General features: G+C 37.2%; 1 protein-coding gene across 9 annotated transcripts in view; it reads right to left on the reverse strand.

Moving 5' to 3' along the window:
- ULK4 (unc-51 like kinase 4) overlaps positions 1-26652 on the reverse strand; it is a 721105-nt gene that overhangs the window by 359253 nt on the left and 335200 nt on the right. For all 9 annotated transcript variants that reach the window (XM_055109707.2, XM_055109709.2, XM_034956180.3 and 6 more), the window contains one exon: positions 13497-13545. In XM_055109707.2, coding sequence (XP_054965682.1) covers positions 13497-13545 — 49 coding nt within the window. The remainder of the gene's footprint in view (positions 1-13496; positions 13546-26652) is intronic.

The raw sequence follows: 26652 nt of genomic DNA on the forward strand, positions 1-26652 counted from the left end.
TTATGATCATGCTGCACCTAAAGCCTGGATAACAGAGCAAGACTCTGTCTGTAAGAAAGAAAGGGAAGGGAAGGAAGAGAAGAAAGGAAAGGAAAGGGAAGGAAGAGAAAAAGGAAAGGAAAGGAAAGGAGGAAGGGAAAGGAAAGGAGGAAGGGAAAGGAAAGGAGGAAGGGAAAAAGGAAGGGAAGGAGAATTAGAAGGGGGAAGGGAAGGGGAAAGGAAGGAGAAAGAAAAAAGAGAAAAGAGAAAGAGGAAGAAAGACAGAAAACTAGAGAAAACTGAATAAAGTATTGAATCCTTATTCATGGCAAATATACCACAGTAATGTAAGAACTTAACAATGGAGAAACTAGGTAAGAGCACACAGGAACTCACTGTACTACCTTTGCAACCTTTCTGTAAATCTAGAACTATACTAAAATAAAAAGTTATATAAAAATTTTTAATAGCAGTCCAAGGACTATAATCTCCTAAAAATGAGCCATAATCATATAGTTTCAGAGCTGAATTTTTAAAAGAAATTTCTGTGAAGGCAGGTAAGATTTCTATACTTTATTTAAACTGGTAAAATGATGAAACTAGTAGACTGTAACTTACATATTTCTAATATGATACAGCGAGGACAGTAACCACTAACAAATCTAAACAAAGAGAAATCCTCAAAAACGCTACAGACAAATAAAAATGAAATTCTAAAAAACGTTCACGTAATCTAAAGGAAAACAGGAAACAAAATGCAAAAGAGAAAAACAAAATAAAATAAAATGGCAGGCTTAATATGTAAAACATTAAAAATCAGATTAAATATAAAAGGTCGAAATATACACTGAAAAGACAGGTTTGTGGAATAGATTAAGAAAATAAATGACCCAACTACATGTTGTATACAAGAAACTCACTTAAAATATAATAAAGGTAGAGTGAACATGCAACAGGAGATACCATGCAAACATTAATTAAAAGAAAGCAGGTCTGGCTATACTGATATCAGAAAAAATAAACTTCAGAGGGAGGAAATTAACAGGAACATAAAGAAACACTACATAATGATAAAATAATAAAATTATCATTTTGATTCCATTCACCAAGAAGACATAACAATTCTAAATATGTATGAAACAAGCAACAAAGGTGTAAAACACTGAAGTACAAACTGGGAGAGAGACAAGACAGGAGAAACAAATAACTCCACAATTATAGTTGAAGACTCCAACACTCCTCTCTCCTCAATTGACAGAATAACCTGAAAGAAAATCGGCAAAGATACAGAAGAACTCAACAGCATCATCAAGCAACAGGATCCAACCAACTTTTATACTATACCCCAATGAATAATAGAATACACATTTTTTTTCAGGCATCCATAAACATAGATGCCTGAAATAGAATACACTTTTTTTTTTCAGGCATCCATAGAACATAAAGATAAAACAAATCTACAAATTGAGATATGCATACACATTGTACCAATGCAGATTTTCTGGTATAGATATTGTACTATAGTTTATAAGATATAACCACTGGAAGAGGCTGGGTGAAGTACAGGGGACTTCTCTGTCCTATCTCTGCAACTTCTTGTGAAAGTATAAGTATTTCAAAATAAAAAATTTAAGAAAGCGTTAACAGATAATACAACTACAGACCAATTTCATTTACAAATATATCTTTAAAATCCTTTAATATGTGCCTGTTAAATCCAGCACTACATTAAAAATAATACTTCCCTATACCATAACTATTCAATAGATGCATATTGAGTGGCCACCTAAGACTACTGTGTGCCAGATGATAGATGAGGCTAAAGAGACAGCCACAGCCATTTATTCCCATGGGACTACTTTAGATGAAATAGAGAAGAAAGGCCTCTATGAAAATGGAAGGTTCAGAAACAGCTATGTAAAGAGACAGGAGAAAAACATGCTGAGGAGAGGTAATAGTAAAAGCAAAGGTCCTCAGGTAGGAAAAAAGTAGGCCTCTGCATAGCCTATTTAGTAAACTAAGAGGTCAATGTGGTAAAAGCATAATCAGGAAGGGAAAGAGCGGGATGACACGAGGCGAGAGAGGCAACCATGGCCAGATCATGGAGGGTGTTGCAAGAGTGGGACTTTATGATACATGTAATTGGAAGTCACTAAAAATAAAAGTATACTGATGTGAGTTTCTTATGTAAGACATGAAGTGGCATAAAGTACATTCCTGTATTATTTGAGAATATGTAGTTCTGATATAGATGAAAAAACAGAATGTAGGAAGCTTATGTGACACATATAGAGCACATGTGTGTTAAACAGAATTAGAAATGAATGAAAGGACCAAAAGATACATAACATTCATGAGTCATTAAACATACATGAAATATCTGGGCCCTACATATTCATAATACACCAAACATACAGGAAGCACCTAACAGGCAGCATATATGAAGTTTTAATGAAGATGCTTATTGATGACATCTATTCAGGCCCTGTGTGTTCTTTGCCTAAGAAACACCAATAAAATTCATGGATGTTCAGCAAGTTCACTGTCAAGCTACAGCCAGGGCCAACTCTACATGTCTCTGTGCCTGTCTTATACAGTAAATATGTGTTTTGGACCCAGGATACCTTCTACCCGTGGACTGACTTTCTCAAATTTCAGCTCTGAAGAAGGCTGATGCAGCAGAGAGGGGATAAATATAAACACATTATTCCCCAGGATGTATCCAACATGTACTTCACCCTGTTTGCACCATACATAAAATGTGCTCACTTGCCCTACCCCTTGCTTCTCACTGTGCATACTTAATTGATTTAATAAATCATGTGATGTGAGCTGTTAAAATGTGATCTGTGATCCTTTATGTTCAATGATCTCTCAGCTACTTTGTCCAGTAGTCTATTTGGAGGTGACTATTACATCAACATAATTACTTATATGACACTAAGTAGACTTGATACATTAAAGGTGCACATATATCATAAACTATACCAACCATTAAAAAAAATACTTAACTGAGCCAAAAGAAAGCAGAAAAAGACAAAAAGAAAAACAACAGAAGGTACAATAGAAAACTAGTAGTAAGATTTAAATATAATAATATCAAAAATTGTATTAAATAATAATGTTCTAAACCCCTTTAAAAGATTAATATTATTAGATTGAAAAAAAGGCAAGGCCCAACTACATCTATCTTCAAGAAAACAATTTTGAATAAAAAGGCATAAATAGGTTAAGAGTTAAGGAATGGAAAAGAATATGTCTCACACTAACCAAAAAAAGCTGCAGTGGTGATATTAATATCACATAAAATAAATTTCAGGACAAGGAGTACTACCCAGGGATAAAAAGGGTCATCTCATAATGATAAAGAGGTCGATTCATCAAGATGACATAAAATCCTAAATTTAATTTTTACATGGAATAACAGAGCTTCAAAACAGAAAACAAAACTGATCCAAAAGGGGAAATAGTCAAAACCACACTTACAATACGAGACTCTGTAGACCCTGTCACCCCTCTCTCAATGAGTGACAGAAAAGTAGACAGAAAACCAGGTAAAGATAAAGATGACTTGAACAACAATGACAACCTATTTATCTAATTGACATTCATAGAACATTCCAACGGCAGCAAAATACACATTCTTTACATATATAAAAGGAATATTTATGAAAATAGACCATATACTCAACCATAAAACAAGTCTGAAGAAATTGTATAAGATGCAAATAATGCAAACTATGTTCTCTAACTACAGTGTAATTAAAATCAATAAAAAAATATATCTGACAGTCCCCCAAATACTGGGAAACTAAGTAACACTTCTAAATAATTCATGAACCAAAGATAAAATCACAAGGAAAATTTGAAATTATGTTGAACTAAGTGAAACTAAAGAGACAACACATCAAAATTTGTGAGATGAAACTAAGGCAGTGCTTAGGGGGACATTTTAGCACTAAATGTTTATATTTGAAAAAACAGAGAAGTCTCAAGCCAATCAACTAAGCTTCTACATTAAAAGGAAAAGTCAGAATAAGAGCAAAAAATGAAACCCAAAGGAAACAAAAGGACAAAACGAAGAGTTAAAATTAATGAAATCGAAAATTAAAAAAAAGAAAGCAATAAAACCAAAGGCAAATGACAAGATTTCATTCTTTTTATAGCTGAATAGTAATCCATTGCATATACATGCCACATTTGCTTTATCCATTTATCTATTTAGGTTGACTGCATATCTTGGCTATTGTGAATGGGGTTGCAATAAACAAAGGAATGCAGGTATCCCTTCAATATACTGATTTCTTTTCCTTTGGATAAATCCCAGAAGTGGGATTCCTGGATCATATAGTAGTTCTATTTTTAGTTCTTAAAGAAATCTTCATACCATTTTCTACAATGGCTGTACTAATTTGTATCCCCATTAACAGTGTATAAGAGTTCCCTTTTCTCTGTATCCTTATCAGCACTTGTTATTTTTTGTCATTTTGATAATAGCCATTCTAATAGAAGTAAGACTCTCATCACGGTTTTGATTTGCATTTCGCCAGTGATTAGTGATGTGGAGCACTTTTCATAAACTTGGCCATCTGTATATCTTCTTTTGAGAAATGTCTATTCAGAGCCTTTGCCCATTTTTTAACTGGATTATTTGTTTTCTTGCTGTTAAATTGAGTTCCTTGTACATTCTGGACATTAGTCCCTTGTTGGATGAATAGTTTGCAAATATTTTCTCCCATTTTACAGGTTGTCTCTTCGTCCTGTCTCTTCGTCCTGTTTATTGTTTCTTTTGCTGTGCAGAAGCTTTTTTAATTTGATACATATAGTCCCATTTGTCTACTTTTGCTTTTGTAGTTGTACTCATAAAATCTTTGCCTAGATCAATGTCCTGAAGCATTTCTCTTAGGTTTTCTTCTGGTAGTTTTACATTTTGAGGTCTTACATTTAAGTCTTTAATCCATTTTGAGTTAATTTTTGTATATGGTGAGAGGGGTCTCAAGCCACCACAGTGATGGATTAAATCAATAAACACTGTTGCAACATTAGCTTGATGATAGTGAAAAGGAGATGTAGGGGAAGGGATAAGGTGTATTTGTATTCATTCCTTACAACAAAATTATTTTGGAGCAAAGATTTGCAACTTAATTATGAAGCCACAAACGTATAAAAGAAGAATATTTTATAACCTTTTGAAGGAGAAGTCCTTCCTAAGCATGCTAGGAAACACATAAGCTTTGAGCAAAAACAATGATAAATTTGACTCTCATAATGAAAAGTAAACAAGTCAAAATACAAACAATTGACAATTTAAAAGACTGACAATATTCAATTGTGCTAAGGGTGTAGCAAAGCAGGTGTTACTGTATACCACTGCTATAAAGGTATCACCCTTTGAAGTGTAACATTAAAATATAAAGGACGTGTATACTTCAGTGTAACAATTCAACTTGCAAGAATTTATCCTATAGAAACTCACATAGGTAGACAAAGGTATGACAAAGATATCCTGTTCATTTTTTCCACATATTATAAAGTTGGGGAGAAATTTGAACATCCATCAATGGAGACTGGCTAAACAAATTATACTAAATACAATAAATATTACATGGTCATTAAATAGAATAAAAAATACCCATGGGCATACACATGGGCATAGGCATGCCTGCATGCACACTTATGAACATGCACACTCTACCACTGCTGCTATGGACATTATAAAGACAGATACAAACTAATATTCAATACAGTCCCATTTTTGACAAAAGACATACAACACATGCATGAAAAATAATGAGGAGAACATCTGCTAGCTATAAGTCATGAAATTATGAGAGACCACCACATGCTATGTTAAGACATTTCTGTGTTGTTTAAACCCTTTACAAGTGTGTATTGTTTTTGCTACAAAACAAAGATAAACCTAAAATTTCTATGTAATAACTTGCCCCTACTGACTTTGTATCAGTCTTTTTTCCAATTTGGTATCTCTAATAAATCCAAAATGCAATTTCACCTGGTAGAACTATTTTAAAAGCTCTATTTTTCCCATAAATCTGTAAACTGATTTAGTACATCAGATTTCCTGGCTCAGTCTGAAAATCCTTTGCAGCTCTGGGTAAGCACATAAATTCTTCTTTTTCTTGCTCATCCAAAAAAACAAATGCAAAGAGCATCAAAAGCAAATGCTAATAAATGTTTGCTGCTTTATTTAATCAAAACTAGTAACTCTTTGCTGACATTTCTACTTTCTCAAAAAGTGGGTAATCTCAGTTGTTTCTGTTCATGAATAAACTTTATAGGGTCCTGTGTTACTGAGTAATTTCGAGAAAAAGTAACATTCATTGGTTTCATATTGAGAATGAGTAATCACTGATTTCACAGTAGGCTTTTCCAGTAATTCTTTGCATTTACAGTCAGTCATTTTACTTTGTTCCATCTATCAAAGAACTCCAAATACAAATGTTTTGGGAGTAGTGTGATGGAGCAATGCCTGATCACAGTAAGCCTTTCATTTTTTAACACAAGCCTGAAACCAAAGTTGGCCAATGTAACTGACAGTTAGGTTATCCAGAGTTAGGGAAGAAGTTCAGTGGTATCACTTGCCACGGCCAGAATTCAGGGGAGCCACATCCACTGCCTTTTGTGAATTCATCACACTGAAGAACACTGGCCCTTCCTACTATTTCATTTTCTAGTTCCTGAATCAATTAGAAGTAAAAACAAAAACTATAAAAGCTTCTAATCTTGGGAAGTACACTGTTTGACATCTTATCACTTAGCTACTTCTCTCCTGTGTTTTTTAACTAGACTGTCCTTTAGACAGAAGGAAGAATGTGTATGTACTATTTCCTCAAAGTGAGCAGAACGTAGAGCAGAACTAGTAACAAGAATGATGATAAAACTCAAGATGCTACTGGCTTGGGAGAAGTTACATGTAACACATTCTTAATATGTAACCTGTACCTGGCCACAGATATACTAAGCTCTATTTTAGCTTTTTTTTTCATTGGGTACAATATATGGTTTTTAACTCAATAAAATTTCTCTTTATTTGGCTGATTATGCAGAAATTAGTTATGCTTTATTTAACCCACATTTACTAATATGTTTATTGTACTTAGTTCAGCCCATTTATTCAGGTAACGTGGAGCTGATCAGAATAAAGTTATTGTTCAGTTGTCATATGAGCAACTTCACTTCATTCAATCCAGTATCAATAGATTGTACCCCAGCCCAAGAAAGTTATTTTGCAAACATGTATTTATGACATAAGCCACCAAGAAGGGATTTATACAAATCCATTTTCATTCCCAAAAGAAACACCTCACATGTACTTTAATGGTGGTATATGTTAGCAGTGTATAAAGTCGTCTTTGTATACAACAAAAAATTGTTATATGGCTCCATTCTTCAATCGGTAAAAGCCCTGAATGGGTATAGATGTAGATTTATCGCCTGCATTCAACAGGTGTTAACTGTATAAATTTAAAAGTATCTTCCTAAGTCAAGCATTTTGCAATTTTAATCATATCTTGTTCTCTGTCCAGGTGCAGTGGCTTACATCTGTAATCCCAACACTCTGGGAGGCCAAGGTGGGAAGTCAGCTTGAGGTCAGGAATTTTAGACCAGCCTGGTGAACATAGCAAGACCCCATCACTACAAACACTACGAAAAAATTAGCCAGGCACAGTGGCACACCCCTGCAGACCCAGCTACTTGGGAAGCTGAGGCAGGAGGATCACTTGAGCCCAGGAGTTTGAGGCTGCAATAAGCTATCATCGTGCCACTGCATTCCTGCCTGGGTGACAGAGTGAGACCTCATCTCAAAAAGAAAAAAAAAAAAGTAAAGACAATACAATTCAAATAATTTTATTTTTTTTTTTTGGAAACAGAGTCTTGCTCTGTCACCCAGGCTGGAATGCAGTGGCGTGACCTCAGCTCACTGCAACCTCTGCCCCCTGGGTTCAAGCAATTCTCTGCCTCAGCCTCCCCAGTAGTTGGGATTACAGGCACACACCACCACGCTTGGCTAATTTCTTTTTATTTTTTGTAGAGATGGGGTTTTGCCTGTCGGCCAGACTGGTCTTGAACTCTTGACCTCAAGTGACCCACCTGCCTCAGCCTCCCAAAGTGCTGGAATTACACTTTGCCCAGCCAATATATACATTTTTAAAATCTTATTTTATATTTTATTATAGAAATTTTCACCCATGTGCATAGCAAAATTTTGTTCATGGTATATTTAACATAAGCATGTAGATTCTTAAAATAAGGAACTTCTCTTTTTAACGTACTCTAAGAACCAATACATATTTGTTGAGTTACAAGTAGAGTGGAGCAAATTTTATAAGCCTGATGGATGCACAGGATTGAAAACATTCCTTAAATGTAATGTGACTGTCTGTCTATACGACATTGGTGTCTCAGTGATTAAATACTTTAGGCCTCAAGGGTCCATAAAGAGACTCTTTTCTAAAAATACAGTTGACTTGAAAGATTTACTGAAGCTTGCTTCAACTGCTATCCTTGAGAATTGTTAAAACAATGTAATTGTCAAACTAGTGTATTGCTAATCCAATTTTTATTGTTAACATTTGCCACTGAAATTGCTCTTTAATTGTTTATTTTGGAATAGACACATAAAATATCATGACAGCAATATTTTGGCACATATTGGAAAATCTGCCATGAATATTTTTTTCCAATAAAACAGAGGTTACCTATATTACTTGGCATTAAAATGATTTACTGAAGTAGGCCAAAACATAAACCACGGAAATAAAATGAAGAAAGATTAGAGTTATAGCAAACTCCAAAGGCTGATACATCCAAATTTACACTTAAGGCACATTTAAAAGCAACTTATACTCTTTTGAAAAAGTAGAGAGAAAAAATAAGTCCTCCATCCTGTGCATCCAGCAATTCTGCACTCAAAAGCCAAGACAATGGACTCTTCTGATGGCTCACATTTTTCAGGAACCTGCATTTATTAAACAAGTGCAGACTGCCTTAGTGCGGTACACCATGAAGACTGTACGTACTATAATACAAATGCATTCAGCTTAATCCAGTGTATGCTGCCTGAGCTCCACTCCCTGTCCATCACAGCTGCCTTGTGCTGCCAATGAAAATGCAGAGGTCTCACCCAGGGGGCTCTGCTTGGGGAACAGCACCCAGCTCCCACAACAGCAATTTTTTGTAAGCCATCAGCTACCTGGCTTTCTCCACTGTTTGGCCTGCCAAATACCAGGAAACTTGAAGCTAGAGCTCAGGATTAAAAACATTCTGCCCACTCTCTGCCCTGAATGTGATGTTAGAACTCCTGGGACAGCGGATCGAACATCTGAGACGTGTTCTGTATCTTATGTTGCCAGCCCCACAGTCCCTTTGACTGATCTCAAAAACCTCATTGGTGAAAACTTGCAGAAACTCCCAGAATCGAGTTTCCACCCTTTCAATCTTCTAGTGACTGAAGGATCATGGACACTCAAGCTTCCAGTACATGCCCATGACCCAAGCCTGACTCTTGCTGAGTCCCAAACCTGTAGCCAATCAGCCTGCCTCCTCATTGCACATGCCTCCTAAAGCACAGGGGTTCTAGACTTTTTTTTTTTTCAAGTAGAGGATACTGTCTGATTTTAAAGAGCATAAATTATTTGCAAAGCCAAACAAATAAGAAATAACCACAGTATAAAGCCCTATAGGATTTCATCCCAAACTACCCTTTACCCTCATTTCCTACCATTTCTCCACGGTCCATGCTCCCTGTACTTGGGCACATCTAAGGACAGTCAGCCCTGCCTATCCATGGGTTCCACATCTGTGCATCTGACCAACCACAGATCAAAAATATTCAGAAAAAAAAATAAAAATAACAATACAAGAAAAAGTAACACACATTTTAAAATACAGTGTAACAACTATTTCCACAGCATTTACATTGCATTAGGTATTATAGGAAATCCAGAGATGATTTAAAGTATACAGAAGGATGTGCAAAGGACTTGAGGATCTGTAGATTTTAGTATGAGGGTGGTTTCTAGAATCAATCCCACGAGGATACTAGAGCCAAGTATACTCAGCATTGAGTACACTGACCTAGCCTTCCCCTTCCCCAAGCTGAACTCCCTCCTCCTTCCCTCAAAATACCTCCTCCTCTTCCCCCAAAGCCCTGTTCAAAGGTTACTCCTTCTGTGAGACTCCCCTACTTTTCCCAGAGTTGGTCACTCCCTTCCCCGGGGTCCACAGCTTTCCATACCTACCTTCGTAACAGCTCCTATAATGCTCATACCTGATCATGTGTGTATACATCACTCTCTCCCTGCAACGTGAACTTAGAGGGCCTACCCATTAGTCCTCCAGATAGGAAGTAGCACTGTGCCTCCTCAGTAGGTAGTGACAACTGGAGATAATTTTTATTTTTTCTCCAAAATAATAAAAATTAATTTCAATTGTTTTTTTATTTAACCAGTTTGAATCCATACTTGGGGCTCGTGGTTTGCCATACAACTCCAGAAATGTCTGTTCTTCCTAAGATTTCCACTTCACTATTTTATATAGATAAGATCTCAAATTCAGAATTGTAGTCCCTCCACTTCATTTGCCTGCATAACTACAGGAAAAAAACAGAGAAGCTGCCTGCAATTCCTGCCCATCAGAAAAGACAGGCTCACTTTCTTAATGGAAGACATCTAGGAGAGGAGCACATCATAGAAGAAACTCTAGAAAGGAAGAAGGAAGTTACAAAGCTCATAAGCAGGTTTTAAGTACATCAGACAGAAGCTGGAAAACAGGGATGGGCTAAAAGTAAAGAAAAAAGTCATCAGGAGGTCACAGTAGACTACCAGCTAAATGAATCAAATGCTGTTTCGCTGTTTTCTTAATGGGTAGCCAGAAGGCATAAGTAGCAGCCGAGCATGCAGGGCCCCACACAATCTTCTCATTATGCCTTGTTCTGATCAAATCACTGCAAAGAAGCTGCCATATATATGCTAGACATCACCAAGGCCCTCAAACTTAGAAACCAAACCAAATTGAAATATATACTGCTTCCTTGAAACCTGAAATCTATCAGCTCTAAGATGCACCATTATTTTATCAAGCACTAAGAAAGAAAAATGCTGCCAATTAAACTATGACACGGTTTCTTATTACTTAGAATTTTTATCTTCTTTTTATTGAAAGAGCTCTTTTAGACTTATTCAGACATAGATTTTTATAATATCTCACTTTTAGGCATTTATAAAAAGAAAAATGAAACTGAAATAAATTGGTTAAGGCAATGACAACCAGGTCAACTGGCTGAAAGCAATTGTAAAACGCCATTGATTTGGAAAGTATATCTCAGTTTCAGAAATGTTAAAATCTGAAAAAAAAATGTGCATCATAGAATCAACAAAACACTGTATTATATCTAGCTTGGTGACAACAATTTTAAAAGGACAAGTAATAGTTCACAGGATAACTGCTACAAAGATATTTCATCGATTGAAAAATGTATTTCTACACAGAAAAAAGTTGAGATTATTCAACTCAAAAAAGACAAAAGTAGAATAGGAATTTAACAATGTTCTTCAAGGACATCAAACTCCTGCCTCATAAAGCAGTGATTTCCAACACTTTTCTTCTTTACTTTTTAGCAGCAAGATCTCTTTTTCAGATAATGTCCTATAAGAAATCTGAGCATGGAACTGTTCCGGTTAGAGAAAGAGCACCATCCCTGACATGCCTGCAAGGCCACAGGGCTCAGGACTGGCTAAAATGGTGATCTGGAGGGTAGATGTCACCTTCTACCCATTCCCTATGACAGCTATACCACAATGACAAGGGTTCAAATTGTGGCATAATCAATTATTTTAAAATGGTTTGTAAAATACAAAACATTTGTTGGGTGCTCAGTATACAGAGATTAATCAAGTATGAAGGTGTTCTGGTAACCTACCAAAAGGAATTTTTTATGTTGAGATTTTAGACCTTGAGATGATTGCCGAAAGATAAGGTAAGAACTTTCTGTCAGCCACAAAAGGAGTTATATTCATCTAACGGGTTAGAAGCCCTCCTTGCCACAGCAAAAGGATGAATCATGTAGACCCACTAAGGCCCATTCTAGCTCTAGGATGTCTATAAAATGAGTCTCTTTCCAAATGCATTCAAATGTGGCTGAGTTTGGACAGCTTTGGCTCTTGCCCCATACCCAACCATGTGGCCAAACTCAACAGTTTGCTAGACCACTGTCCTCCAAAACAAATTCAACTCCATAACAAATTGGCAAATAATGTGTATCTGACTGAAGATGGAAAGATACACATATCCATATCACTGGTGAAACTTTAACATCTCCATTAGAGAGCTCTTGATCATTTCTTCATCTGCCTCTTCTCTATCCTTTCTCTAAAATCCCTTTTTACAATTCTAAGCAACTCAGTCCAGGCTCTAACCTTACATGTTCCACTCATCAAGGCAGCTGTCATCTTGTCACCTGAACATGCTTTGGGAATAGTACCCATTCCCATCTCTACTCCCCATGCAATGCAAATAACTCAGCAAATCCACTCAGCTCTCCTGAAAATCTGCAGCTAAGAAAAATAAAGTTTTCACCATATGGACATGACAGCACACAAACGATTTATAGAATAATATTTTAAGATGATTAAGGAAAGTTGATTTCCCATGTGTAGGGTTATCAGACTATCACAACTAATGCTCCCCTATTGATGACCAAGGTAAGTTAGGCTGATCTGGCTGGGGAAGTGCCCCCTCTGTCGTGCCTTGTGCTGTTACTGAGCTACGGAGGTAAAGTACTTAGGAAAAGAGAATAACATACCCAGGCACAAGAGAACCTTTCTTTGGCAATGGGCACTTGCTTGCAAGCACCAACTCAATTTTCAGCCTAATTCATAGATCTGTATTTGGTATAATTAGGGATTTATCAGAGACAAAGAAAGTTGACCCTGCATCCCATTTTATTCTCTACACACAGGAAACACAGAGGAAAGATTTTCTTTAACAGATGGTTTTAAATTAAATTGTATTCTGTGAACAGAAAAATGGTGTATGGAAGCTAAGCTATTCTAGGTTCTGAAGAAGACAACTTTCTGACCACAGGCATAAAACTGCTGATCTGGTACCCGGTAACTGCAAAGTCAGAGGGCTTCATACTCAGCAACAGAAAATTCATACTGAAGTGTAGCAATAATCATTCTTCCCTCTCTATACAAACCAACCTCAGATAAAGTAATCTATGTTAGAAAATATATATTGTGTAATACAACAGAGCTAAAATTTAAAAGATTTGTGGAAAGAAGGCAGTCATTAGCCAGTAGTCCTACATTAATTTCAGAGCTTGACATTCCTTTACAGATAAGAAAGCTGAAGTCCAAGGAGGTTAAGTGTGATGATGATGGACATACAATCCTTCAGGGCAGAGGCAGGGTTAGCAACACAGTCCTACAACATGGTTAAAATCTTTACAATTTCAAAATTTCATTTGAATTTCAAATGCACATTTCCGTTCTTACCAGAGTTACTTCAAAAATGAGTGGGATCAGTTTGCTTTCTTCCACAAGTCTGTTAAAAACAAGAAAAAAAGATAGGTGCATATTAGACAATTCATATTTGAACTGATGGCCTGATATAAAGCACCTCAGCCCCCATGTTTTATTGCTAAAATTCCATGATAAGAAATAGTATGATTAAACATTCTTTTCAAGACACTGAACTATAGCTATTAAACAAGAAATATGAGGCTTTTTTTGCAAGTGACTACTAGCTTAGCCTTATTGATGTGTAGCAAGTGAAATCTCAAATAGATTGGTATTTTTAATGCAGGGACTAAAATTCACAATTATTATAAAGACTATCAAAATAGGTAATATCAGCTGAAATAATGTAACCAACCCTCTCTGCACTGTTAAATCATAAAATGACACACTGTAATTTTTTATATATGCCTCATTAGCTGTCTTCTCAGCATTAAGAAATTAATGTATGATGAATTATAATGATCTTTAATTTTTAAAAAATTAGACACCAATCACCTGGTAGACACTAGGCACTTTCCCTCATCAAATCTAGTTATCAATTGTCATCAATTGTAATAGAAGAATTTTTTCATAAAAGAGAAAACAGCCTTGGTAAAACCTAAATCATTCAAAAGTCACAGTTTTGATTAAGAACAATATTTGTGACATCCAGGGAGGAGCCAAGATGGCCGAATAGAAACAGCTCTGGTCTGCAGCTCCCAGCAAGACCAACACAGAAGGCAGGTATTTCTGCATTTCCAACTGAGGTACCCAGTTCATCTCACTGGGACTGATTAGGCATTGGGTCCAACCCACAGAGAGATAGCAGAAGCAGGGTGGGGCGTCGTCTCACCAGGGAAGTGCAAGGGGCTGGGGACCTCCCTCCCCCAAGCCAAGGAAAGCCGTGAGGAACTGTGCTACCCGGCCTGGTTACTACGCTTTTCCCACGGTTTTTTCAATCTGCAGATCAGGAGATTCCCTCGTGTGCCTATGCCACCAAGGTCCTGGGTTTCAAGCACAAAACTGGGAGGCTGTTTGGGCATTCACCAAGCTAGTAGTAGCGGCAGGAGTTTTTTTTCATACCCGCCAGCACCTGGAACCCCATCTAGACAGAACGGTTCACTCCCCAGGGAAGGGGGCTGAAGCCAGGGAGTCAAGTGGTCTTGCTCCATGGGTCCCACTCCCACAGAGCCCAGCAAGCTAAGAACCATTGGCTTGAAATTCTCACTGCCAGCACAGCAGTCTGAAATTGACCTGGGATGATCTAGCTTGGTAGCGGAGGGGAATCTGCCATTACTGAGACTTTAGTAGGTGGTTTTTCCCTGACAGTGCTAAGGAGGCTGGGCAAGGCAAAGAAGCTGTGGCCAGACTGCTTCTCTAGATTCCTCCTCACTGGGCAGGGCATCTCTGAGCAAAGGTAGCAGCCCAAGTCAGGGGCTTACAGACAAAACCCCAATCTCCCTGGGACAGACCACCTGGGGGAAGGGGCAGCTGTGGGTACAGATTCAGCAGATTTCATTGTTCCTGCCTGCCAGCTCTGAAGAGAACAGCTGATGCTCTTGACAAGACGGATTCTCCCAGCACAGAGCACCAGCTCTGCTAAGGGACAGGCTGCCTCCTCAAGTGGGTCCCTGACCCCAAGCCTCCTGACTGAGAGAAACCTCCCAACAGGGGTCGACAGACACCTCATACAGGAGAGCTCTGGCTGGCATCAGGCCGGTGCCCCTCTGGGACAAAGCTTCCTGAGGAATAAGCAGGCAGCAATCTTTACTGTTCTGCAGCCTCCACTGGTGATACTCAGGCAAACAGGGTCTGGAATGGACCTCCAGCAAACTGCAGTAGACCTGCAGAAGAGGGGCCTGACTGTTTGAAGAAAAACTAACAAACAGAAAACAACAACATCAACATCAACATAAAAAACCCCCACACAAAAACCCCATCCAAAGGTCATCAGCCTCAAAGATCAAAGGCAGATAAATCCATGAAGATGAGGAAAAGTCAGCACAAAAATGCTGAAAATTCCAAAATCCAGAATGCCTCTTCTCCTCAAAATGATTGCAACTCCTCTCCAGCAAGGCACAAAACTGGATGGGGAATAAGTTTTACAAATTAACAGAAGTAGGCTTCAGAAGGCGGGTGATAACAAACTCCTCTGAACTAAAGCAGCATGTTCTAACCCAATGCAAGGAAGTTAAGAACCTTAATAAAAGGTTACAGGAACTGCTTACTAGAATAACCAGTTTAAAGAGAAACATAAATGACCTGATGGAGCTGAAAAACATAGCACGAGAACTTTGAGAAGCATACACAACTATCAATAGCTGAATAGATCAAGTGGAAGAAAGTATATCAGAGATGGAAGATCAATTTACTAAAATAAGGCATGAAGAAAAGATTAGAGAAAAAAGAAGGAAAAGGAACGAACAAAGCCTCCAAGAAATATGGGACTATGTGAAAAGACCAAACCTATGATTGACTGGTATACCTGAAAGTGATAGGGAGAATGGAACAAAGTTAAAAAACATATTTCAGGATATTATCCAGGAGAACTTCCCCACCATAGCAAGATAGGCCAACATTCAAATTCAGGAACTACAGAGAACACAACTAAGATACTCCTCAAGAAGAACAACTCCAAGAAACATAATCATCAGATTCTCCAAGGTTGAAATGAAGGAAAAAATGTTAAAGGCAGCCAGAGAGAAAGGTCAGGTTACCAACAAAGAGAAGCCCATCAGACTAACAGCGGATCTCTCTGCAGAAATACTATAAGCCACAAGAGCGTGGGGGCCAACATTCAACATTCTTAAAGAAAAGAATTTTCAACCCAGAATTTCATATCCAGCCAAACTAAGCTCCATAAGTGAAGGAGAAATAAAATCCTTTCCGGATGAGCAAATGCTGAGGGATTTTGTCACTACCAGGCCTGCTTTACAAGAGCTCCTGAAGGAAGCACTAAATATGGAAAGGAAAAACTGGTACCATCCACTGCAAAAACACACCAAAATATAAAGACCAATGACACTATGAAGAAATTGCATCAACTAATATGCAAAATAACCAGCTAGCATCATGATGACAGGATCAAATTCACACAGAACAATATTAACCTCAAATGTAAAAGGGTTCAATGCCCCAATTAAAAAACACTGACTGGCAAATTAGATAAAGAGTCAAGACCCACTGGGGTGCTGTATTCAGGAGACCCATCTCACATGCAAAGACAAACATGGGCTCAAAATAAAGGGATGGAGGAATATTTACCAAGCAAATGAAAATAAAAAAAAAAAAAGCAGGGGTTGCAATCCTAGTCTCTAGGATTTAAAATAGACTTTAAACCAACAAAGATCAAAAAAGACAAAGAAGGGCATTACATAATGGTAAAGGGATCAATGCAACAAGAAGAGCTACCTGTGCTAAATATATATGCACCCAATACAGGAGGACCCAGATTCATAAAACAAGTTCTTAGAGACCTACAAAGAGAAGCAGACTCCCAATAATAATAGTGGGAGACTTTAACACCCCACTGTCAATATTAGACCAACAAGACAAAAAATTAACAAGGATATTCAGGACTTGAACTCAGCTCTGGACCAAGTGGACCTAATAGATATCTACAGAACTCTCCACCACAAATCAACAGACTGTACATTCTTCTCGGTGCCACATAGCATGTATTTTAAAATTGACCACATAATTAGAAGTAAACACTCCTCAGCAAATGCAAAAGAATGGAAATCATAACAAACAGTATCTCAGACCACAGTGCAATCAAATTCAGGATTAAGAAATTCACTCAAAACGACATAACTACATGGAAACTGAACAACCTGCTCCTGAACGACTACTGGGTAAATAACGAAATGAAGGCAGAAATAAAGTTATTTGAGACCAATGAAAACAAAGACACAATGTACCAGAATCTCTGGGACACAGCTAAAGCAGTGCTTACAGGGAAATTTATAGCAGCAAATGCCCACAGGAAAAAAATGGGAAAGATCTAAAATCGACACCCTAACATCATAATTAAAAAAAACTAGAGAAGCATGAGCAAACAAATTCAAAAGCTAGGAGATGACAAGAAATAACTAAGATCAGAGCAGAACTGGAAGAGATGGAGACATGAAAAACCCTTCAAAATAATCAATTAATCCAGGAGCTGGTTTTTAGAAAAGATTAGCAAAACAGATGGAACACTAGCTAGACTAATAAAAAGAGAGAAGAATCAAATAGACACAACAAAAAATGATACAAGGGACATCACCACTGATCCCACAGAAATACAAACTACCATCAGAGAATACTACAAAAACCTCTATGCAAATAAACTAGAAAATCTAGAAGAAATGGATAAATTCCTGCGCACATACACCCTCCCAAGACTAAACCATGAAGAACTCGAATCCCTGAATAGACCAATAAGAAGATCTGAAATTGAGGGAGTAATTAATAACCTACTGGCCAAAAAGAGCCCAGGACCAGACAAATTCACAGCCGAATTCTACCAGAGGTACAAAGAGGAGCTGGTACCATTCCTTCTGGAACCATTTCAAACAACAGAAAAAGGACTTCTCCCTAACTCATTTTATGAGGCTAGCATCATCCTGATACCAAAACCTGGCAGAGACACAACAAAAACAACAACAAAAAATTTCAGGTCAATATCCCTGATGAACATCAATGTGAAAATCCTCAATAAAATACTGGCAAACTGAACCCAGCAGCACATCAAAAAGCTTATCCACCACGATCAAGTTGGCTTCATCCCTGGGATGCAAGGCTGGTTCAACATACGCACATCTATAAATGTAATCCATCATATAAAAATAACAAATGGCAAAACCACATGATTATCTCAATAGATGCAGAAAAGGCCTTCAGTAAGATTCAACATCCCTTCATGCTAAAAACTCTCAATAAACTAGGTATTGATGGAACATATGTCAAAATAATACGCGCTATGTATGACAAACCTATAGCCAATATAATATTGAATGGGTAAAAGCTGGAAGCATTCCCTTTGAAAACCGGCACAAGACAAGGATGCCCTCTCTCACCACTCCTATTCAACACAGTATTGGAAGTTCTGGCTGGGGCAATCAGGCAAGAGAAAGAAATAAAGGGTATTCAAATAGGAAGAGAGGAAGTCAAATTGTCTCTGTTTGCAGATGACATTTTTATATATTTAGAAAACCCCATCATCTCAGCCCAAAAATTCCTTAAGCTGATAGCAACTTCAGCAAAGTCTCAGGATATAAAATTAATGTGCAAAAATCACAAGCATTCCTATACACTAACAATAGACAAGCAGAGAGCCAAATCATGAGTGAACTCCCATTCACAATTGCTACAAAGAAAATAAAATACTTAGAAATACAACTTACAAGGGATGTGAAGGACCTCTTCAAGGAGAACTACAAACCACTGCTCAAGAAAATAAGAGAGGACACAAACAAATGGAAAATCATTCCATGCTCATGGATAGGAAGAATCAACATCATGAAAATGGCCATACTGCCCAAAGTAACTTATAGATTCAATATTACTCCTATCAAGCTACCATTGACTTTCTTCATGGAATTAGAAAAAACTATTTTAAATTTCATATGGAACCAAAAAAGAGCCTGTAGAGCCAAGACAATCCTAAGCAAAAAGAACAAAGCTGGAGGCATCATGCTATCTGACTTCAAACTATACTAAAAGGCTTCAGTAACCAAAACAGCATGGTGCTGGTACCAAAACAGATATATAAACCAATGGAACAGAACAGAGACCTCAGAAATAACATCACCCATCTACAACCATCTGATCTTCAACAAACCTGACAAAAACAAAAATGGGGAAAGGATTCCCTATTTAATAAATGGTGCTCGGAAAACTGGTTAGCCACATGCAGAAAACTGAAACTGAACCCCTTCCTTACACTTTATACAAAAATTAACTCGAGATGGACTATATAGTTACATGTAAAACACAAAACCATAAAAATCCTAGAAGAAAATCCAGGCAATACCATTCAGGACATAGGCATGGGCAAAGACTTAATGACTAAAACACCAAAAGCAATAGCAACAAAAGCCAAAATTGACAAATGGGATCTAATCAAACTAAAGAGCTCTGCAAAGCAAAAGAAACTACCATCAGCGTGAAAAGGCAACCAACAGAACGGGAGAAAATTTTTGCAATTTTTCTGTGTGACACAGGTCTAACAGCCAGAATCTACAAAGAACTTAAACAAATTTACAAGAAAAAAACAAACAACCCCAACAGAAAAGGCGAAGGGTATGAACAGACACTTCTCAAAAGAAGACATTTATGTGGCCAACAAACATATGAAAAAGAGCCATCATCACTGGTCATTAGAGAAATGCAAATCAAAATCACAATGAGATACGATCTCAAGCCAGTTGGAATGGCAATTATTAAAAAGTCAGGAAACACCAGATACTGGCAAGGCTGTGGAGAAATAGGAACACTTTTACACTGTTGGTGGGAGTGTAAATTACTTCAACCATTTAGAAAGACAGTGTGGCAATTCCTCAAGGATCTAGAACCAGAAATACCATTTGACCCATTTGGGTATATACCCAAAGGATTGTATATCATTCTGCTATAAAGACACATGCACACATATGTTTACTGCAGCACTATTTACAATAGTAAAGACTTGAAACCAACCCAAATGCCCATCAATGATAGACTGGATAAAGAAAATGTGGCTCATATACACCATGGAATGCTATGCAGCCATGAAAAGTAGGAGTTCATGTCCTTTGCAGGGACATGAAGCTGGAAACCATCATTCTCAACAAACTAACACAGGAACAGAAAACTAAACGCTGCATGTTCTCACTCATAAATGGAAGTTAAACAATGAGAACACATGGACACAAGGAGGGGAACATCATACACCAGGGCCTGTTGGGGAGTGGAGGGAAAGGGGAGGGAGAACATTAGGACAAATACCTAATGCATGCAGAGCTTAAAACCGAGATGATGGGTTGATAGGTGCAGCAAACCACCATGGTACATGTATACCTATGTAACAAACTTGCATGTTCTGCACATGTACCCGCAAACTTAAAATTTAAAAAAGAACAATATTTGAATCTCTAAATACTCTTTTAGTCCAGGGTTCAGAAAAGATTTTTTCCATAACAGTCCAAATAGTTAATAGCCCAAATATTTCAGGCTTTGCAGGCCACACTGTCTCTATAGCAACTACTCAACTCTGTCATCATAAAGTAAAAGCAGCCATAAAGAATATAGAAAGAAATAAACACTATGTTGAATAGGCAAACCCCATCGTCTCAGCCCAAAATCTCCTTAAGCTGATAAGCAACTTCAGCAAAGTCTCAGGATACAAAATCAATGTACAAAAATCACAAGCATTCCTATACACCAACAACAGACAAACAGAGAGCCAAATCATGAGTGAACTCCCATTCACAATTGCTTCAAAGAGAATAAAATACCTAGGAATCCAACTTACAAGGGATGTGAAGGACCTCTTCAAGGAGAACTACAAACCACTGCTCAAGGAAATAAAAGAGGATACAAACAAATGGAAGAACATTCCATGCTCATGGGTAGGAAGAATCAATATCGTGAAAATGGCCATACTGCCCAAGGTAATTTACAGATTCAATGCCATCCCCATCAAGCTACCAATGACTTTCTTCACAGAATTGGAAAAAACTACTTTAAAGTTCATATGGAACCAAAAAAGAGCCCGCATCGCCAAGTCAATCCTAAGCCAAAAGAACAAAGCTGGAGGCATCACGCTACCTGACTTCAAACTATACTACAAGGCTACAGTAACCAAAACAGCATGGTACTGGTACCAAAACAGAGATATAGATCAATGGAACAGAACAGAGCCCTCAGAAATAACGCTGCTTACCTACAACTATCTGATCTTTGACAAACCTGAGAAAAACAAGCAATGGGGAAAGGATTCCCTATTTAATAAATGGTGCTGGGAAAACTGGCTAGCCATATGTAGAAAGCTGAAACTGGATCCCTTCCTTACACCTTATACAAAAATCAATTCAAGATGGATTAAAGATTTAAACGTTAGACCTAAAACCATAAAAACCCTAGAAGAAAACCTAGGCATTACCATTCAGGACATAGGCATGGGCAAGGACTTCATGTCCAAAACACCAAAAGCAATGGCAACAAAAGCCAAAATTGACAAATGGGATCTAATTAAACTAAAGAGCTTCTGCACAGCAAAAGAAACTACCATCAGAGTGAACAGGCAACCTACAACATGGGAGAAAATTTTCGCAACCTACTCATCTGACAAAGGGCTAATATCCAGAATCTACAATGAACTCAAACACATTTACAAGAAAAAAACAAACAACCCCACCAAAAAGTGGGCGAAGGACATGAACAGACACTTCTCAAAAGAAGACATTTATGCAGCCAAAAAACACATGAAAAAAGGCTCATCATCACTGGCCATCAGACAAATGCAAATCAAAACCACTATGAGATATCATCTCACACCAGTTAGAATGGCAATCATTAAAAAGTCAGGAAACAACAGGTGCTGGAGAGGATGTGGAGAAATAGGAACACTTTTACACTGTTGGTGGGACTGTAAACTAGTTCAACCACTGTGGAAGTCAGTGTGGCGATTCCTCAGGGATCTAGAACTAGAAATACCATTTGACCCAGCCATCCCATTACTGGGTATATACCCAAATGACTATAAATCATGCTGCTATAAAGACACATGCACACGTATGTTTATTGCGGCATTATTCACAATAGCAAAGACTTGGAACCAACCCAAATGTCCAACAATGATAGACTGGATTAAGAAAATGTGGCACATATACACCATGGAACACTATGCAGCCATAAAAAATGATGAGTTCATGTCCTTTGTAGGGACATGGATGAAATTGGAAACCATCATTCTCAGTAAACTATCGCAAGAACAAAAAACCAAACACCGCATATTCTCACTCATAGGTGGCAATTGAACAATGAGATCACATGGACACAGGAAGGGGAATATCACACTCTGGGGACTGTGGTGGGGAGGGGGGAGGGGGGAGGGATAGCATTGGGAGATATACCTAATGCTAGATGACGAGTTAGTGGGTGCAGTGCACCAGCATGGCACATGTATACATATGTAACTAACCTGCACAATGTGCACATGTACCCTAAAACTTAAAGTATAATTAAAAAATAATAATAATAAATAAAAAATAAAAAATTAAAAAATTAAAAAATTAAAAAATTAAAAAAAAGAAATAAATAAACATGGGTGTGTTCCAATAAAACTTTATTTATAAACAACAGGCAGTGGGCCATGTTTAGGGGAAAGCTATAGTTTGCAGGTTACCGCTTCAGTCCAAAAAATAAAATAAAATCATATTCCTTTCTACTATTTTATTAGAATTTTGTATGATAAATTACAGAGCTTAAGACAAACATGTTACATATATTGTAGGTATGTGTAGTTTGTCTATTTCACAGAAAACACCAGATATTTAATAGTATGATTAAATGCTCACGGATAGAAAGGGAATTTTAACATCTGGCCTCCCAGGAGCTTATTTGTCTATGATAATACATTGATAAAAGAAAAGCCTATGAGACTAACCAAAAAAGATCACAGTGTTTACATACACTTGTGAAGGGAAAATGAGATACAGAGATTTACCAAAGATTGAAGCACTTAGAAAGTCCACCTTGATGTCTAGCAAAAAAAAGTGTGATTACTATTCATTGCAGCATTATCCATAATAGACAAGATATGGAAACAACCTAAATGACCATCACTGGATGAATGAATAGAAAAAAATGCAGCATATGTACACAATGGAATACTCATCAGCCTTAAAGAAACAAGAAACTCTCATTTGTGACGATAAGGATGAACTATCCTAAGTGAAATAAGTCAAGCACAGAAAAACAAATACTACATCATTTCACTTATATGTAGACTCTAAAAAAGTCAAACTCAAGAGAAGTAGAGGGTAGAATGGTGGTTACCAGAGTGGGAAGGTGTGGACAAGAAAAGGAAAGATATAAATCAAAGGGTACAAAGTTAAGTTAGACAGGAGAAATAAGTTAGTTAATAATAATGTAGTATGTATTTCAAAATTATTACAAGAGTAGATTTTAAGTGTTCCCACCACAAAGAAATGATAAGCACGTGAAGTGATGGACATGTTAATTAGCCTGATTTACTCACTCCACAAAGTATACACATATCATAACATTACACTCTATGCCATAAATACACAATTATAATTGTCAGTTAAAAACAATTTTAAATAAATGATGTTGATAAACTTTAAAAATAAATGTGATCACTTCTGTAGTTTCAATGAAAAAAGTTTTGGTGACAAATGTTAAGTTCATTTATATTTTCTCTCTTTTCTGGGCAATTGAATGAAGGCTCAGATGTGAGGCTGAGGCTCCTTACATCATGCCTAGGTAGGACAGGAAACGCGCAGACTCAAAACCACGAACAACTTCAGGTCCAGCACATTCACAGTCTTCTTCCTCAGTTTCCTTAAATTTGTCTTCTTAAGTTTTTATGATTTATACTATTATTAGGCCTGGGCTAAAATAGCCAAGCACATACATCTCAGAGTTGCCCTGGCAACCGAGGCCAATGAAGTCAGAAGAACATAAATGCCACGACTTCTCCAATGGTACCTGGACGATCCAGAGCATCACTCACAACACCGGCCCTTTAACAGTAGTATTTTAAACTATATTCTACTAAGGCATAACCACACAAAACTATCTTAATTCCTTCTTAAGAACTGCAGCTAGTTCTTCTCCAGGTCTCTGCATGATGCGCACGCTGGCCTGAATTACCTCTTAAGTCTCTTTGACTATAAATGCTAACATTCCATTCTCACATTCTTCTGAATACAATATACCATAACAATTTTTGTTCTTTGACTAATTATGTAGCTCTAAACATAATTTAGAGCTACATAAATTATTCCTGGGTAAATAAAAAGAGAATTCAAGCTAAGTAATTTTTTTTAGTTAAAAAAAATTTCTGTATTGTTTTCTATGACTTATGAACTCACCTCAAATGTAATTTCAACAGACAGATGTTAAAGCAAGTAAGGAAGAAGGGTGGCTGCAAACATTTACAATTCTCTAAGGCAGAATTTTTCTAAATTGTGAGAGGTGATCAATAAGTGGACAATGAGATGAGTTTACTGGGTATTGACTAGCATGTTTTTAATTAAAAGAATAAAACAGAATATCCAAGGGTATCGCACATAGTATTGTTCTGTAATGTACTGAGTGGTAGCATAAAATGCTTTTCTTTAAACCATGAATTGAATAACTTTTGATAAAGCATCTGATATCCACGGATTTAAGGAGATTGCTTTAGAGACAATATTCATTTGTTTTTCAGTAATTTCTTAAAATGTGGTTTTAAAAAATCGGTCTCCTTACTTTAAGCATCTCCTCTCACACAAGCATAGGTCCAGTTGGTGGAGACAGTGATCAAACCCCAACGCACTCTGAATTGTGGCGCCATCTACTCAGCGCACCCTTCATTTGATGCAGTACTTTGGAGAGCAGCTCCAGTGCTCAGGCCTCGCAGAGGCCAAGGAGGATGAGGCTTACCACTAAAAAAAAGTTGATGTTGCTGATTTCCAGAGAATTATCAGACAACAAGTATTCAATAATCATAGCAGATCTTAGAAAATAATGACGCAAAAGACTCTTTCACTATCGGGCTCTGTTGTGGTTCGCCACCATGACTTAAATCATCTGTCATTTTACTACATGGGCTTGTTATATCCTAAATCCGAAAAGAATGAAATGTCTATAATTTACAGACAGCCTGAAGGACAAGAAGTGAGGAGATTTACCTAAATTTTTTTAAACCAAAACCAAACAAAATGAAGACCTTTTTGAAATTATCCCTGATCTTCAAAGGATTGTCAACATATTAACTATGTTACAGTATACTTTTCTTCCTTTATTTTAGCCAGCTAAGCACACTGTGTTTAAGTAACTCCAGATGAGTAAACTAAAATATACTGCACTTCCCAAATGCAGTTTCCAGGACCACTTTACCCTGGGGTTGGTTGGTTTGTTTCCCCTTTAATGGTGCCATTTAATGACAGATTTCATGTGGTTAAAGAGTCTCCCTTACAAAGTTTGGGTTCAGAAACGATTTTGTATATCTGTGGTTTATATTATTAACAAAGGAGGTAGTGTTTCAATTACCAAGTTTGGAATAAACTTATAAAAACTTTAAGAATACATTATTTCACACTCTAACTCCCTCCTGTGCCTAAATGTTACCCTTAATGTTGGAAAAAATTTTTTTAATTTATTAATGTTTGATAGTCCAAGTGTCAATACACAATATTTTAAATGTCATGTATTTAAGTACTATTTAAATAAACTATGTATTTAAATTAGGATAATTATTTAGTTGAGATTCATCTATGGAAGCTACAAGCACAAATTGATCTTAAGATGATTGTGTCACGAAATGTGCTGTGATTATTAAATAATTAAAATGCAAATTTTAAAGAATGAGTCAATACTTTTCATGTAAGAAAGTACATTGCTTTTTTTTTTTTTTTGAGATGGAGTCTCGCTGTCGCCCAGGCTGGAGTGCAGTGGTGCAATCTCGGCTCACCGCAAGCTCTGCTCCCAGGTTCTCGCCATTCTCCTGCCTCAGCCACCCGAGTAGCTAGGACTACAGGCGCCCGCCACCATGTCCGGCTAATTTTTTTTGTACTTTTAGTAGAGACAGGGTTTCACCATGTTAGCCAGATGGTCTCGATCTCCTATCCTCGTGATCCACCCGCCTCGGCCTCCCAAAGTGCTGGGATTATAGGCGTGAGCCACCGTGCCCGGCCAAAAGTACACTTGCTTTTGAGGTAAAGTCATAGCAGTGGCCTATGGAATATGGTGGCCTTGGTCTTTCTCTATTTTCTGGCACAGCTGTATTTCATGTCCATTGAAAACAAAGGCTAAATATAAAGTAAATCTGATAATATTTAGATATAAATTACTAGCTGCAATTTAGGAAAAGAAGGAATAAGGAGATTAACTTCATTTATATTCAGAGAGATAAAGAAGTGGGTTGAGCTAAATTTCACACCATTATTAACATTTTCTAACT

This window comes from Pan paniscus, chromosome 2 (assembly GCF_029289425.2).
Source record: "Pan paniscus chromosome 2, NHGRI_mPanPan1-v2.0_pri, whole genome shotgun sequence".
NCBI lineage: Eukaryota > Metazoa > Chordata > Mammalia > Primates > Hominidae > Pan > Pan paniscus.